The 13,973-nt window shown below is 42.2% G+C and overlaps 1 protein-coding gene across 5 annotated transcripts in view; it reads right to left on the bottom strand.

Moving 5' to 3' along the window:
* The window catches only part of LOC137380561 (kinesin-like protein KIF20B), a 135,334-nt gene that overhangs the window by 81,131 nt on the left and 40,230 nt on the right, over positions 1-13,973 (bottom strand). For all 5 annotated transcript variants that reach the window (XM_068052575.1, XM_068052572.1, XM_068052573.1 and 2 more), the window contains exons 12-13: positions 5,929-6,091; positions 1,105-1,389 (exon numbers count right to left, since the gene is read on the bottom strand). In XM_068052575.1, coding sequence (XP_067908676.1) covers positions 1,105-1,389; positions 5,929-6,091 — 448 coding nt within the window. The remainder of the gene's footprint in view (positions 1-1,104; positions 1,390-5,928; positions 6,092-13,973) is intronic.

Consider the following 13,973-nt stretch of genomic DNA (forward strand, 5'->3'; position numbering starts at 1 on the left):
AGGAAATGTGGAGTAATCAGCGCAGCCTTGAACTTATTGAATGGCGGAACAGGCACTGAGGGCTGAGTGGCCTACTCCTACTTCGTATGTAATCTTGTATACAGTTCTAGCATAACCTCCCTGCTCTTATATTCTATGCCTCGGCTAATAAAGGAAATCATGCCATATGCCTTCTTAACCTGTTGTCCACAGATCCTTAAAAGGTAGAACATGCACTCAAAAGGTCTCCGTTCCTTCACAATACTCAGTTACCTCCCATTTATTATGTATCCCTCCCAAAATGCATTACCTCACACTTCCCTGGATTGAATTCCATTTTTCACTTTTCTGCCCAACTGACCAGACCATCTACATCCTCTTGCAGTCTAAAGTTCTTCCCCCCTCATTGTGAACCACATGACCAATTTTTGCATCATCTGCAAACTTCTTTATCATGCCCCCTACATAGAGTTTAAATCATAAATCGAGACTACAAAAAGCAAAGGATATAGAGTACTGAGCCCTGTGGAACTCCACTGGTAACAGTTTTCCAGTCACAAAAACACCTGCCAACAACTACCCTTTGCTTCCTGCCACCAAGTCAATTTTGGATCAATTTTCCACTGTCCCCTAGATCAAGGATTTTTACTTTTTTGACAAGCCTTGCTGAAATGTGCATAGACCACATCCATTGCACTGTCCTCATCAACTCTGCTCGTTACCACCAGATAGATAAAAATAAAAATGAGAACTAATTATCTCTATTTATGGAGACACCAATAAGACATAAGAAGCAGCATGCCACAGATGTGGCCCTAAGCTCATATAATGAACACCAGTGAGTGGAAGACTAGAAGTACTACCAGTGTATTTGTATTAGATTGATTAGTTACTGCCCATGTATTACACTGTTGCACATTAAACTTCAGCAACCATAGTACCGTTGGAGTTTGTTAAGCTGGTTAGCAAATGTAATAAACAAAGACCTTTCAACCACTTTCTCCATTACAAATATTAAAACCTGCAAGCAGAGTTTTAACTTCATCCAAGCAGCAGGAGTTCTAGATTGCAGAGAGCACAATTTTCTTCAGTTTTGTAGTAAGATTAAAAAGAAAATGCATTTACCTCATAGTTGTTTTTTCTTATTACTATATTCCCTTCTTCCTCTTCTTCATCTTCTTCTTCCTCCTCCTCCTCCTCCTCCCTCCGTTTCACTTCAGTTATATTAATTGTCTCTGTATCCCCCTCCTCCACTTCAACAACATCCTCCAGACTAGCATCCCAAGACATAGTTTGTCTTTTTGCCAAAAAGGATTCATTTTCAGCATTGTTGATGATCAATGAAAGATCTCTGGCTGATCTTTTTGGAACCAATAGTGTGGGAAGAAGCTTTGAACTATTGAGAAGAATCTAAAATAGAAAATACCAGTTTAATAAGAGTTCAATTTGACAGAGAAAACAAAAATTAATTTTAGTTGCGCAGAAATTGAAACTATTCATTGAAAGCATCAAGGATGCAAGTGGGAAACTGCGAATACACTCCCTTTAATGAGATTATCCAGATCACAAATAAGCCAATTACATAGATCCAAAGTGAAGTGAGAAAATGACAGTCACAAGTTTAGGAACTAAACTGTCCATTAAAACTTCAGAGGAAGCCAAATTTTTGCTCACATGCATACAGTTTATGCAAAATGATGAATTCAATGCATTTTGAAACATGCACATTAGATTGACTTCCGGGGGCTGAATTTTATTTTGGTATGGGGCTCTTGGCAGCAGGTGGGGGTGGGGAAGACCATGCCTCAGCCTTCTGTTGCAATTCCATGGCAGGCAAGCAGTTAACTGCCTGCCAAGGACGAGCTCCCAGCCAATTAGAAGGCTGGCAGCGCTACTGGAAGCAATAGCCACGCAATACAGAGGTTGTCAGAGACCCTGGGAGATGTGAGTGGAGTCGGGATCGCCGAGGCCATTTAGGCCAGTGATGGGGTGGTGGCAATCGCCAGAAACTCTGGATTGCCCTCAAAAGGAAAGACCCTCCCGACCCCACCACGTTTACTTGGCAGCATCTCCCCATGGTGGTGGGCCCCTCTGCCTTCTATTAAATTGAGGTGGAGGCAGGAAGAGGCCCTTTAATGGCCATTAATTGACCAGGAGAGAGAAAGCCGTTCTCTGCTTTCCCTGCCCTGGACTAAATTGGAAGGCGTTGGGAAGATGGGCATTCCATCCCCTACCTTCTGATGCAATTTTATGGGACTCCCTGGGTGGGGGGGGGGGGGGGGGTCCATAAAATTCAGCCCATGGTCTCTTGCTCGACAGCAGCCATAATCAACTCAATTGCTTCAACATCTGCAACTATACATCAATCAATGCTATTGGAAATCAATTACAAAAGAAGGGTCAATATATTTTGTTTTTAAAGAAAGATCAAAATCTTATTCTGAACACAATTACTAGAGACCAATGCGGTCCAGGTTTGGGCTTGTGTAGGGACAATGGTGAGTATTCATGAATGAAGTTCTTCATGCTTTAGCATCATTCTAGAATTCATCAAAATCAACAGAATGCAGATATCTGCTATCCCTCAAAGCTATAAGTCATCCAGTATAGTTCTACGAACCTACATAACATCTAATCAATTTCACTTAGTAGACAGAGTCTCCAACTGGGACTAGAAACACATGATCAATATTGAAAAGTCTAATAAATGAGTAAGGAATAATTTGTTGGTATGCAAATGAAACCTACTTTAGGGGGAATACCCTGCCTTCACACCTCCTCATTTTTCTCTCTTCCCAAAAAACATTTACTTCAGCAAAGTTCAATGAACCTTTTTGTGAAAACTCTCACTTTGGAAAACTAACATGTCAGCTGAACCTCATCTAGAAAAGCACTGATAACAGTTTGAAAAACAGCCTCGAAGGAGCTTAAGCTTTTCTTTTATTGGAAAAGGCAATAGAACTTTGCAATATATTGAATTGCAGAATCTCTGTTTGGAAAATATGTCTTGTAGTTACCATTTGTTAAATAGGGCCTTATCTTAAACCTGTCAATTAGCCACAAATATTTCCTTGTGCTTTAAATAAAAAGCAATCTTCGATACAGAAGACAAATTAACATATGGCTTAAAAGAGCTGCAACAGGATACAAGGGAAAGAGAAGTGCAAGATTAAAGTTTGGAGATGGAAATCAAAACTGTTACAAACTGGAAAGCAATTATTTTTGCCCACTAAAGCTAGAAAATGCATCTTACCCCTAGAGTTTGGAAAACCCATAAAAGAGCCAGAATATATTTCCTGATACAATAGTGGAGAAGGAAAAAGGGCATGAACACTCAAATGTAGGGCATCCTTAGCCCCAATTGCCATACCAACATACTCTTGAATAATAGACAGATATCTGACAACTATCACAGCCTTTGGCTTTAAGCTATGAATTATGGCAACTGCAGGTCCAATCATGAAGCACACAAGTGATGATACAAAAGAATCTTCCTGCACAAAAGTAGACCATTCATCCCATTATGTCTGTGCCAGTTCATCTGTCCAATTAGTCCTACTCTTTCCCCATAGCCCTGCAATTCTTTTCTTCGTGTTTATCCAATTCCCTTGAAAATTATGGAATCTACAACCACCCTTTCAGGCAGTGCATTCTTGATCACAACTCAAGGGGCTGCATTTTAAGAGCCGATGCCGAAGTAGGCAGCAGACATACAAAAATGCGGCCCACCCGCATGGGGATGACATCACGGAATCGCGATTTCAAATGTGGCAGCTCATTTGCATGACCGTGGCGCCCCCCCCCCCCCAAACGACGCGGAAGGGGCGGGCGAGCCACCGCAGGCAACAGCGTCCCGTGCCAATGTGGAGGCACTATTTTTAAAAAGGTTTACAACCCTCAAATGGACATGTATAAGTAAAAAAGGGCCAGGTAAGTGAACTTTTCGCAAAAAACAATTACATTAACTTTCCATGCATTTTCCCACCACCCCCCCCAAATTGGCATTTCAAAACATTTCTTCCCTCCCCCCAGAATTTGTATATTGAGAATTTGACCTCCACCCGCCCTGCCCCCCACCCCACAACAATGTTCAGCAGGTTTGCCCTCTAGCCCTTCCCAGCACCCCACTGTGTTGTCACCCCGCTACCCCACCCCACCCCACCCACCGCAAAGAAAAAAATCCTCCTCTCCCCTCACAGCTATCATGCCACATTTCCCCGAATGGGAAAATCGAAAGCGCACATTGTCGGCCACCCGAATGAAGATCGGTGCGGTGATTAAGGAGGCGATGGCACCCGCTTTAAATCAGATATGTAAATTAGTTTACATATTGAAATGGGGGTCCCGTCGCCGAGTGGCTGCCACAAGGCCTCGCCGCCAAGATCAGTACGGGGCCTGCCGCCTTTGAGGTTGGACCTCTGCCGTGCTGATCTTCATTGCTGCCACTCCCGCCACCGTTCCAGATGGCGGAGGGGCTTTAAAATCCAGCCCATGGTGCCAAATAATTTTTCCTCACTGTCTCTGGTTATCAATCCAATCACTAACAGAAACCGTTTCTTATTCACTTGATCAAAGCCCATCAGTCCTGGTTCTTAGGCATAAACGAATAACTAGGGGCTGGATTCTATGCACCCGCTGCCAGCAGCGGCGACGGGCGATAAAAATGGCAGCCCGCATGCCATGATCTTCCTCATGGTGGCCCAACCCCCAAAAAAAGTGGAGGGGGGCGGGCTCTCCGACACCAGCATTGGTGTCAGCTGCCTTGCACAGATGCTGGCACCATTTTTCAAGGGCAGCCAAATCTGCCAGCTAATTTTTAAAGTTATATCCCCCCACACTGCATCAATCAAAAATGTCACTTTTCCCCACCCCAATAATAATTAAATTCAATATTTGCCCCATTTCCCCCACCCCCAAACACACAACCTTTCCCCACCCGCAAACTGAACAAATTGCAGAGGACACCCCTTCATCATCCCCGACACAAGTACTGTAAATCTGACCCGGTCTTCCCCAAACCACCCCCTCCCCCCCCACCCCCCACACCAGCACTAAAAATCCAAAAAAAATTTCCCCCCTTCCCCACCACTGTGGCGCCTGCTTTCCCTGGACGGGAAAGAGAAGGCGCATGAGTGCTGGATGCTGCTCAGAAGATTGTGGCCCAAAGTTAACATTGAAGTGAATTTTATTTAAATCTATTCACGTGCTTAATTTAAATATTCAAAGCTGGGTCCTGTCGCCCAGCATTAGGCGGGCCACCACGGAGTGTCGCCACCGCCGGGAAGATCGGGCCCGGCACCAGACTTCACGGCAGGCCGCTGCTGGAACAATCTTCCGGCCCTCCCCGCCACATGGCCTGACATCAGGAACTCATTAAAATCCCAGCCCAGAAGCACAAGTCAGTTTACACTGTGCGTTTACCAATTAAAAAGACAAAAGAGTAAGAAGCTTCAAACATTGGGGATCTGAATGGTGACCAAGTGCCAAGCCCATGAAGACCAGTCTGCATAAATTACTTTGTTATTTGTTAAGTTCAATAGTTCTCACATTTGGTAGTCTTGACCAGAACAATGTTAGCTTAGAGTCTTCATTTCTCTCAAAGCTCTTAGAAAGAAAGACTGGTCAAATTCATAGAACCTGAAGTGTCACAGAGAAGGAAGAGAAATTGTGGCAGGCAACAGAAATTGATTGACTAGAGCTAAAGAATTTATAAACATGCAAATGTGAGAAAAACAACCAAAAAGCACCCAAACATACAAGTCTTTTTGCACAATCCAGTAGAGCAACAGAATGAAAGACATAACCAGATTTTCCCTCCCAGGTTGTTAGAAAACTTTACACAACTGCAAGTCTTCTGTTATGATGGGTACTTGCCAGATGTTCAGTTGCACAATTAAAATGTTTATGAATTAGAAGGCACAATTTTATCAATTCACATAGCGAACCTACCTTTTGTGCCACTGCAGAGAACTTCAATACATTAAGTGTCTCGTCGTACATAGAAGCACACTGGCTGATGTTAACAATCATGCAAACTTTTCCTCTCCCAGAGAAAAACCCCTGGAAGTAGCGAGTAAGCTTACTTTCCCGAAATGGAACATGGCCGTGGGTCCTAAGAGACATAAGGTAAAGGCTTTACAGAAACTTGAATGAGTTTAGCATCCATAACTTTCAGCACCCATTGTGGCATTTAATTTTCTGCAGTCTCCTTTTAGGCCTGAGAGCCATCCCTCACGTTTAACAATTATCACATTAACTTATAAATATTAGAGGCTGGAATTTTCCTCCGGGGGCAGGAAACTAAAGTTGGGACTACTGCTGGGTCCCAAACCGGCTTTCCCCCCCACCCCCCTTAACCCCAGGGAGAAAATAAAAGTCACAAATTGGAATTGTCAAGGGGATGCCCTTTAATTAGCCTGGAGACAGGTTTGCCATCTAATTGAGGACAGCTGGCAACTCCCAAAGTTGGAGGGCCTGAGGCCTTTTAAAGGAGCAGCAGGCTGTAATGGAAGACAGGTGAGAGGGTGCTTCAAGATGGAGGCACTCTCTCTCCAACTTATTTTAAATCTTTAATTAAAAATTAAATTTGTAGCCAGGCCACCATTTTGGGAGAGGAATGCCCCTCTCTACAGGCCAGTTGTGGCCGCCCTTGCATCCAAGCATGCAAGAAGGGCCTCTTGGCCGGCCTGGAACGCTGGCTACCCAGAGGTCACATCAACTGGTCCCCGTCACCTATGGTAACCTGGATGCCAGTTGGAAAATTCCAGTTGGCCTCAATTAGGCTCTTAATAAGCCTGATCGCGTGGGCAGGTAGCCCTTCAAGCCCCTGAAAAAAAAAAAATGGCCGGGAAGCAGGGAACCGGCATGCTGGCTGGCGGAGCTATTTTTAAACTCTTGCCCGCCCCTGAACCTGGCCCTGCTGGAGCCAAACATCCAGCTGTAGATCTCTGATAAATGGAAGCTTTGCATAATTTTTTTTTATTACAAAGTGCCAACAGAATTTTCAAAACCATGCAAGAGTTCTGAAGCTTTGAACTATGATACCGTTCCAAAACGGGATTTTCCAAGAAAAATGTCAGATTACATGGAACTAAAGTGAAAATTAAAACATTCAAATTATGTTTAAATGTTTCCTACTTGACAACAGTGACTACTCTTCAAAATTATTTCATTGGCTGTAAAATGTTTTGAGGTGCCCGGTGGTCCCGAAAAGCGCTATATAAAATAAAAAAAAGAAATGCTGGAAATATTCAGCAGGTCTGGCAGTATCTATGGAGAGAGAAGCAGAGTTAACGTTTCAAGTTAGTGACCCTTCATCAGAACTATATAAAATGCAAGTCTTTTTAAAGCTATCCCACACAAAATTTTAAAAACACCTGCACCGTCCCAGCCTATATATCATTGCTTATGTTGTAAAAAGTCCAAGACACAATTTCAATTGTACATGACGCAAGTTTTTTGGTTCAATTTATGGATACAACAACTGGTTACCTTTCAACAAGGTGCCCAGTAATAAATTTCTAATAAGCCCTGGAAACTGGGCAAGAACATGGAGTGGAGCCAAGTTGACCAGCGTGAGATCTGACAAGTATATATAACTAGGTAACAGTGCTTGTATAAAAGAGACAAGAAGCATGTATTAAAACAGTTTAGTGAACAGATCTAAATGTTGTTCTCCATGTATGGATAACATTTATTTACATGTTCTATACTAGTAGATCTCCTGTAGCATTGTCAATAGTAAATTGGAGGATTTGATGTTTTATAACAATATAGACATGTTTATGCCATTTAGGGGATTACTTCAGGACAACTGATTTACAGCAAACAATTAAATCAAATTCCATTTCTGTAAATTTTCCTGGTGTTTTAGGGATTGAATTTTGTAACGGTATACTACTAACATGTGAACATACGAATTAGGAGCAGGGGTAGGCCATTTGGCCACTTCAAGCCTGCTCCGGCATTTAATAAGATCATGGCTGATCGGATTGTGGCCGCAATTCCACTTTCCTGCCTACCCCAGATACCCTTTGGCGCCCTTGTTAGTCAAGAATTTATCAGTCTCTGCCTTAAAAATATTCAATGACCCTGCCACCACCGCTCTCTGGGGAGGAGAGTTCCAAGGACTCAACCCTCAGAAAAAAATATTTCTCCTCATCTGTCTTAAATGGACAGCCACTTATTTTTAAACTGCGTCCCCTAGTTCCAGTCTCTCCCACAAGGGGAATTATCCTTTCAGCATCCAACCTGTCACGTACCCTCAGGATCTTATATGTTTCAATAAGGTCACCTCATTCTTCTAAACTCCAATGGATACAGACCAACCTGTCCAACCTTACTTCATAAAGATAATCACCACCCTCCCCCCCCCCCACCCCCCACCATCCCAGGTATCAGTCGAGTGAACCTTCTCTGAACTGCCTCTAATGCATTTATATCCTTTGTTAAATAAGGAGACCAAAACTGTACAGGGTATTCCAGGTGTGGCCTCACCAATACCCTGTATAATTGTAGCAAAACTTCCCCACTTTTATATTCCATTCTCTTTGCAATAAACATTCCATTTGCCTTCCTAATCACTTGCTGTACATGTATACCAACCTTTTGTGATAATGTACCAGGACATCCAGATCCCTCTGTACCCCAGAGATCTGCAATCTCTCTATTTAAATATTATGCTGCTTTACTATTCTTCCTGTTAAAGTGGATAAGTTTACCACATTATACTCCATTTGCCAATTTTTTTGTCCACTCACTTAACCTATCTATATCCCTTTGCAGACTCCTTATGTCCTCTTCACAAGTTACTTTGCTACCTATCTTTGTGTCATCAGCAAATTTAGCAACCATACCTTCGGTCCCTTCATCCAAGTCATTTATATAAATTGTAAATAGTTGCGATTCCGGCTCTGATCCCTGTGGCACTCCACTCGTCACATCTTGCCAACCTGAAAATGACCCATTTATGCCTACTCGATTTCCTGTTAGCTGGTCAATCCTCTATCCATGCTAATATATTACCCCCAACGCCATGAGCTTTTATTTTGCTTAGTAACCTTTGATGGCACACCTTGTCAGATGTCTTCTGGAAATCCAAGTATAGCACATCCACAGATTCTCCTTTATCCACGATGTTTGTCACTTCCTCAAAAGAACTCTAATAAGTTTAGTCAAACGTGATTTTCCTTTCACCACACCACGTCGACTTTGCCTGATTGCATTGAGATTTTCTAAGGTATAGCCTCCTTAATAATAAATTCCAGTATTTTCTCTATGACAGATGTTAAGCTAACTGGCCTGTAGTTTCCTGCTTTCTGTCTCCCTCCTTTCTTGAATAGGAGAGTCACACTTGCTATTTTCCAATCTGATGGGACTCTTCCAGAATCTAGGGAATTTTGGAAAATTAAAACCAATGCATCTACTATCTTAGCAGCCACTTCTTTTAAGACCCTAGTACTTGTCAGCTTTTAGTTCCAATAATCTTTTCAGTACCTTTCCCTGGTAATTCTTTTAAGTTCCTCCCTCCCTTTCACCTCCTGATTCACATTATTTCTGGGATGTTATTTGTATCCTCTACAGTGAAGATAGATGTAAAATATTTTTAATTCATCCGCCAACTCCGTATTTTCCATTATTAATTCCCAGCTTCTCTCTCTAGAGGACCAACGTTCTTTTCCTTTTCAAATACCTATAAAACAAAAAATTATATTTCTAGCTAGCTTAATCTCATACTCGAATTGCTCCCTCCTTATTAACCTTTTAGTCATTCTTTGTTGTTCTTCATATTCTGTCCAGTCTTCTGACCTGCCACTCATCTTTGTGGAATTATATGCTTTTTCTTTTAATTTGATACTATTGTTAACTTCCTTAGTTAGCCACAGATGAGGGATGGAGCGTCCTTCCCTTAGAGTCTTTCTTTCTCACTGGAATGCATCTTTTGAGCGTTATGAAATATCTCCTTAATGTCTGCCACTGAATCTGACCTATACTGTAATGTAATTTGCCAGTTTACTTTAGCCAGCTCTGCTTTCAAACCCTCATAATTGCCCTTAAAGTTTGAAACAGTAGTCTTAGATTTGCCCTTCTCTCCCTCAAACTAAATGTGAAATTCGATCATATAATCACTGCTACCTAGGGGTGCCTTCAGAATGAGGTCATTAATCAATCCTGTCTCATTACACAGTACCAGATCTAGTATAGCCTGCTCTCTGGCTGGCTCTAGAATGTGCTACACCAAGAAACTGTCCCAAAAACACTATGAACTCATCATCCAGGCTACCTTTGCCAATCTGATTCATCCAATCTATCTAGATTAAAATCACCCATGATTATCGTCGTACCTTTCTCACAAAGCCCATTATTTCATCCTGTATACCCCATCCCACAGCGTAGTTACTGTTAGAGGGCCTATAAGCCACTCCCACAAGTGACTTCTTACCTTTACTATTTCTCATCTCTACCCAAACTGGTTCGACATCTTGATCTCCAGAACTAAGATCATCTCTCCCTATTGTACTAAAGTCATCCTTAATTTACAGAGCTACCCCTCCACCTTTTCCTAGCTTCTTGCCCTTCCTAAATGTCATGTACCCTTGAATATTCAGGTCCCAGTCTTAGCCGTTGCAGAGACATGGCTGCAAGATAACAATCATACGTATTTATTACTATATGAATTGACAGTGCATCTGCTTTATGAATCCTATGTGCATTCAGATCCAGAACTTTTAGTTCGGTCTCACCATTTTTGTAACCTCTAGTCTTATCTGCTGGTGCACTCTTAGGCTTGTACACTCCGTCCCTTCCTGATCAACATTTCCCATATTGCTACCTTACTCCCTTGTCTTGACTTCTCTACTTAAATTTATCATAGCTCAATCCTGATCCTTCACCCCCACTATTTGGTTTAAAGCCCTCTCTTGCCAAAACACTGGTCCCAGCACAGTTCAGGTAAATACCATCCCAATGGTACAGCTCCCACTTTCCCCAGTACTGGTGCCAGTGTCCCATGAATCAAAACCCATTTCTCCAGCACCAATCTTTGAGCCACACATTTAACTCTCTAATCTTAGTTACCCTATTACAATTTGCTTGTGGCTCAGGTAATAATCCAGAGATCATTACCTTTGAGGTTCAGCCTTTTACATTTAGACCCTAGCTGCTCATACTCACTCAGTAGAAGCCTTTTCCTAGTTCTACCTAGTCGTTGGTACCTATGTGGACCATGACCACTGGATCCTCCCCCCCCTCCCCCACCACCCCACTGCAGGTTCCTCTCCAGCCCAGACACAGGGCAGGCAACACAACTTTCTGGACTCTTGCTCTTGGACACAGAATGGCGTCTGTCCCCCTGACTATGCTATCCCCTACTACCACTACATTCCTATTAACTCCCTCTGCTTGAATGGCTTCCTGTACCATGGTCAGTTTGCTCAACCAACTTGCAGTCCCCGCTTTAATTCACACAGGTTGCAAACCTGTTAAACAATTGCAAAGGCTGAAGCTCCTCCACTTCTACATTCTGGGTCCCCATCACAGTCACACTCCTGTCCCTGACTGTAGACCAAATCAGAAGAGCCTCTCCTAAGGGGGTGCGATTGCCTCCTGGTACAAGTGACCAGGTAACTTTCCCCCTCCCTGATGCATCTTAGTATCTGCAGCTCGGCCTCCAGCTCACTGACTCCAAGCTGAAGTTTCTGCAGCTGCAGACAGTTACTGCGGATGTGTTTGCCCTAGATCACAGTCATCCAGGAGCTCCCACATCATGTAGCTGCAACACATCACCTCCCCTGCCATTTTTATGATTTGATAAGTTAATTAAGTAAAAAATACAATAAATAAACCTCAAAACTCCCAATAAGCTTCATTATCACTAGTAAACTTTAATAAAACCTTACAATTACTGATAAATTACCCGAGTTTTGAAGATAGAGCTCTCGGACTACTCCCATCAAAGTAGCAATATTCACCAGCCAATCAACGTATGACTTTCCTGTGATGTCACACCAAGTTCCTGCACCGTTTTTAAACATTTTCTCTTTCTCTTCCCTTTCTCTCGTGCTCTCTCTCTCATTCCTTCCCCAACCCCTGTACAACCAAGTCTAGGTCATTAATATACATCAGGAAAAGCAGAGGTCCTAACACTGACCCCTGGGGACCCCTGCTGTATACTTTACTCCAATCAGAAAAGCAACTGCTCACCACTTCTGTTTCCTATCACTCAGCCAATTTTGTACCCAGACTGCTACTGTCCCTTTTATTCCATGGGCTCGAATTTTGCCAACAAGCCTGTTATGTGGCACTGTATCAAATACTTTTTGGCAGTTCATGTACACCAAATTAACCATATTACCCCCAACAAAAAAACTCAAGCTAGTTAAACACATTTTCCTTTAACAAATCTGTGCTGTCTTTCCTTAATTAATCCACATTTGTCCAAGTAACTGCTAATTTTGTCCCAAAATATAGTTTAAGTGTACCCACCACGGAGGTTAAACTGCACTTGGGGAACGTTCGCTCTTTGACAAAACTGGAATGGAGTGGAATTTGATGGTACTGCAGTGAAATTGCTGCAGTTCATCAATATGAATGGGGTGTGGAATCTCTGATTTAGCATCATTTTGCAGGGGAATTAGGGGTTTTAATCAAAGCTATGGCAAATGAACCCCCAAGGCTTTGCATAAATGGAATTGAAACAAAGTTTTGCTGGCTAGCTGGTGGATTTCTGCCATCAGTGCCATCTGCCAGGAATGGCTCAGTTGTAGCACATGCATAAGCCAGATGATCATATATCTTTGGAGTAAGGTCTGAATCCAAGCATATAAATCTAGGCAGGAACTTCAATGCAGTACTGCCAGAGGTTCCATCTTTCAGGTGAGATGTTAAATTGAGCCCCCATCTGCCCTCTCAGGCAGTCGTAAAAGATCCCTTGGCACTATTTGAAGAGCAAGTGTCCTGGCCAATATTTATCCCTCAACAAACATCTCAAAACAAATTATCTGGTCATGTTTAACATTGCTTTGTGCAAATTGGCTGATTTATTTCCTACATTACAATAGGGGGTTACATTCAAAAAAGTACTTCATTGGCTGGAAAATATTTTGAAAAACAGTGCGAGGTTGCGAAAGGCACTACAGGAAAAAGCTCCCTGGATCTTTGCCCCAAAACACTCAAATATTTCATGTCAATTGTCAACCTTTTGACTGCTGAAGAGACTATCAATGCAAGTCCTAAATAATAAACTATTTTCCACTATGGATTCTCACCAATTAAGAGTGGACTGAGACTATCACAACTTATTTTCTAGTGGTGAAAGGCATCTGCAGATTAAATAAATCCACGTTCAAATAAAAAAGTATACTTAAAAAGTTTAACACTGGTAAAATAAATTGGCCTCACATTATAATTCTTGTGAGAACAAGAATTTCCAAATACACATTAAAATAAATTTAGGTGATGATTAGCTGGCATCAAATCATCTGAAAACATGACTAAACACTCAACTATCTCGCCCTATTAAAACAGAGGCCAAGGTAAATAATTCAGCCCCTGATGGATATTTATTTCACAGACCACATATTTGACTCATTTTCCTAGAAAATAGAGAAGAGCTTATGTCAGGAAAAACAGTTTATTCAGACTTCTACCAAACTTCTTATGGACAAGTAAGCATTCACTCCATCTCAAGACTTGTAGTTTTCAGCTCCTTCTTCCCTGGGTTTCAGGTTAATAAACCTTTTTCTTTTGCTGAAGCCCAGGGTAGTTAATGTATTTCTTTTTATTCATTCTTGGGATGTGTGAATTGCTGGCAAGGCCAACATTTAATGCCCATCTTTGATTGTGCCCAAGAAGGTGCTGGTGAGCTGCCTTCATGAACCACAAGTGTAAAGGTTTGGTAATAACAGTGTGGCTTGCTAGGTGATTTCAGAGGGCAGTTAAGAGTCGCATATTGGCCAGACCGGATAAGGACATCAACTTTCCTTCCTTAAAAGGAC

This window comes from Heterodontus francisci, chromosome 20 (assembly GCF_036365525.1).
Source record: "Heterodontus francisci isolate sHetFra1 chromosome 20, sHetFra1.hap1, whole genome shotgun sequence".
NCBI lineage: Eukaryota > Metazoa > Chordata > Chondrichthyes > Heterodontiformes > Heterodontidae > Heterodontus > Heterodontus francisci.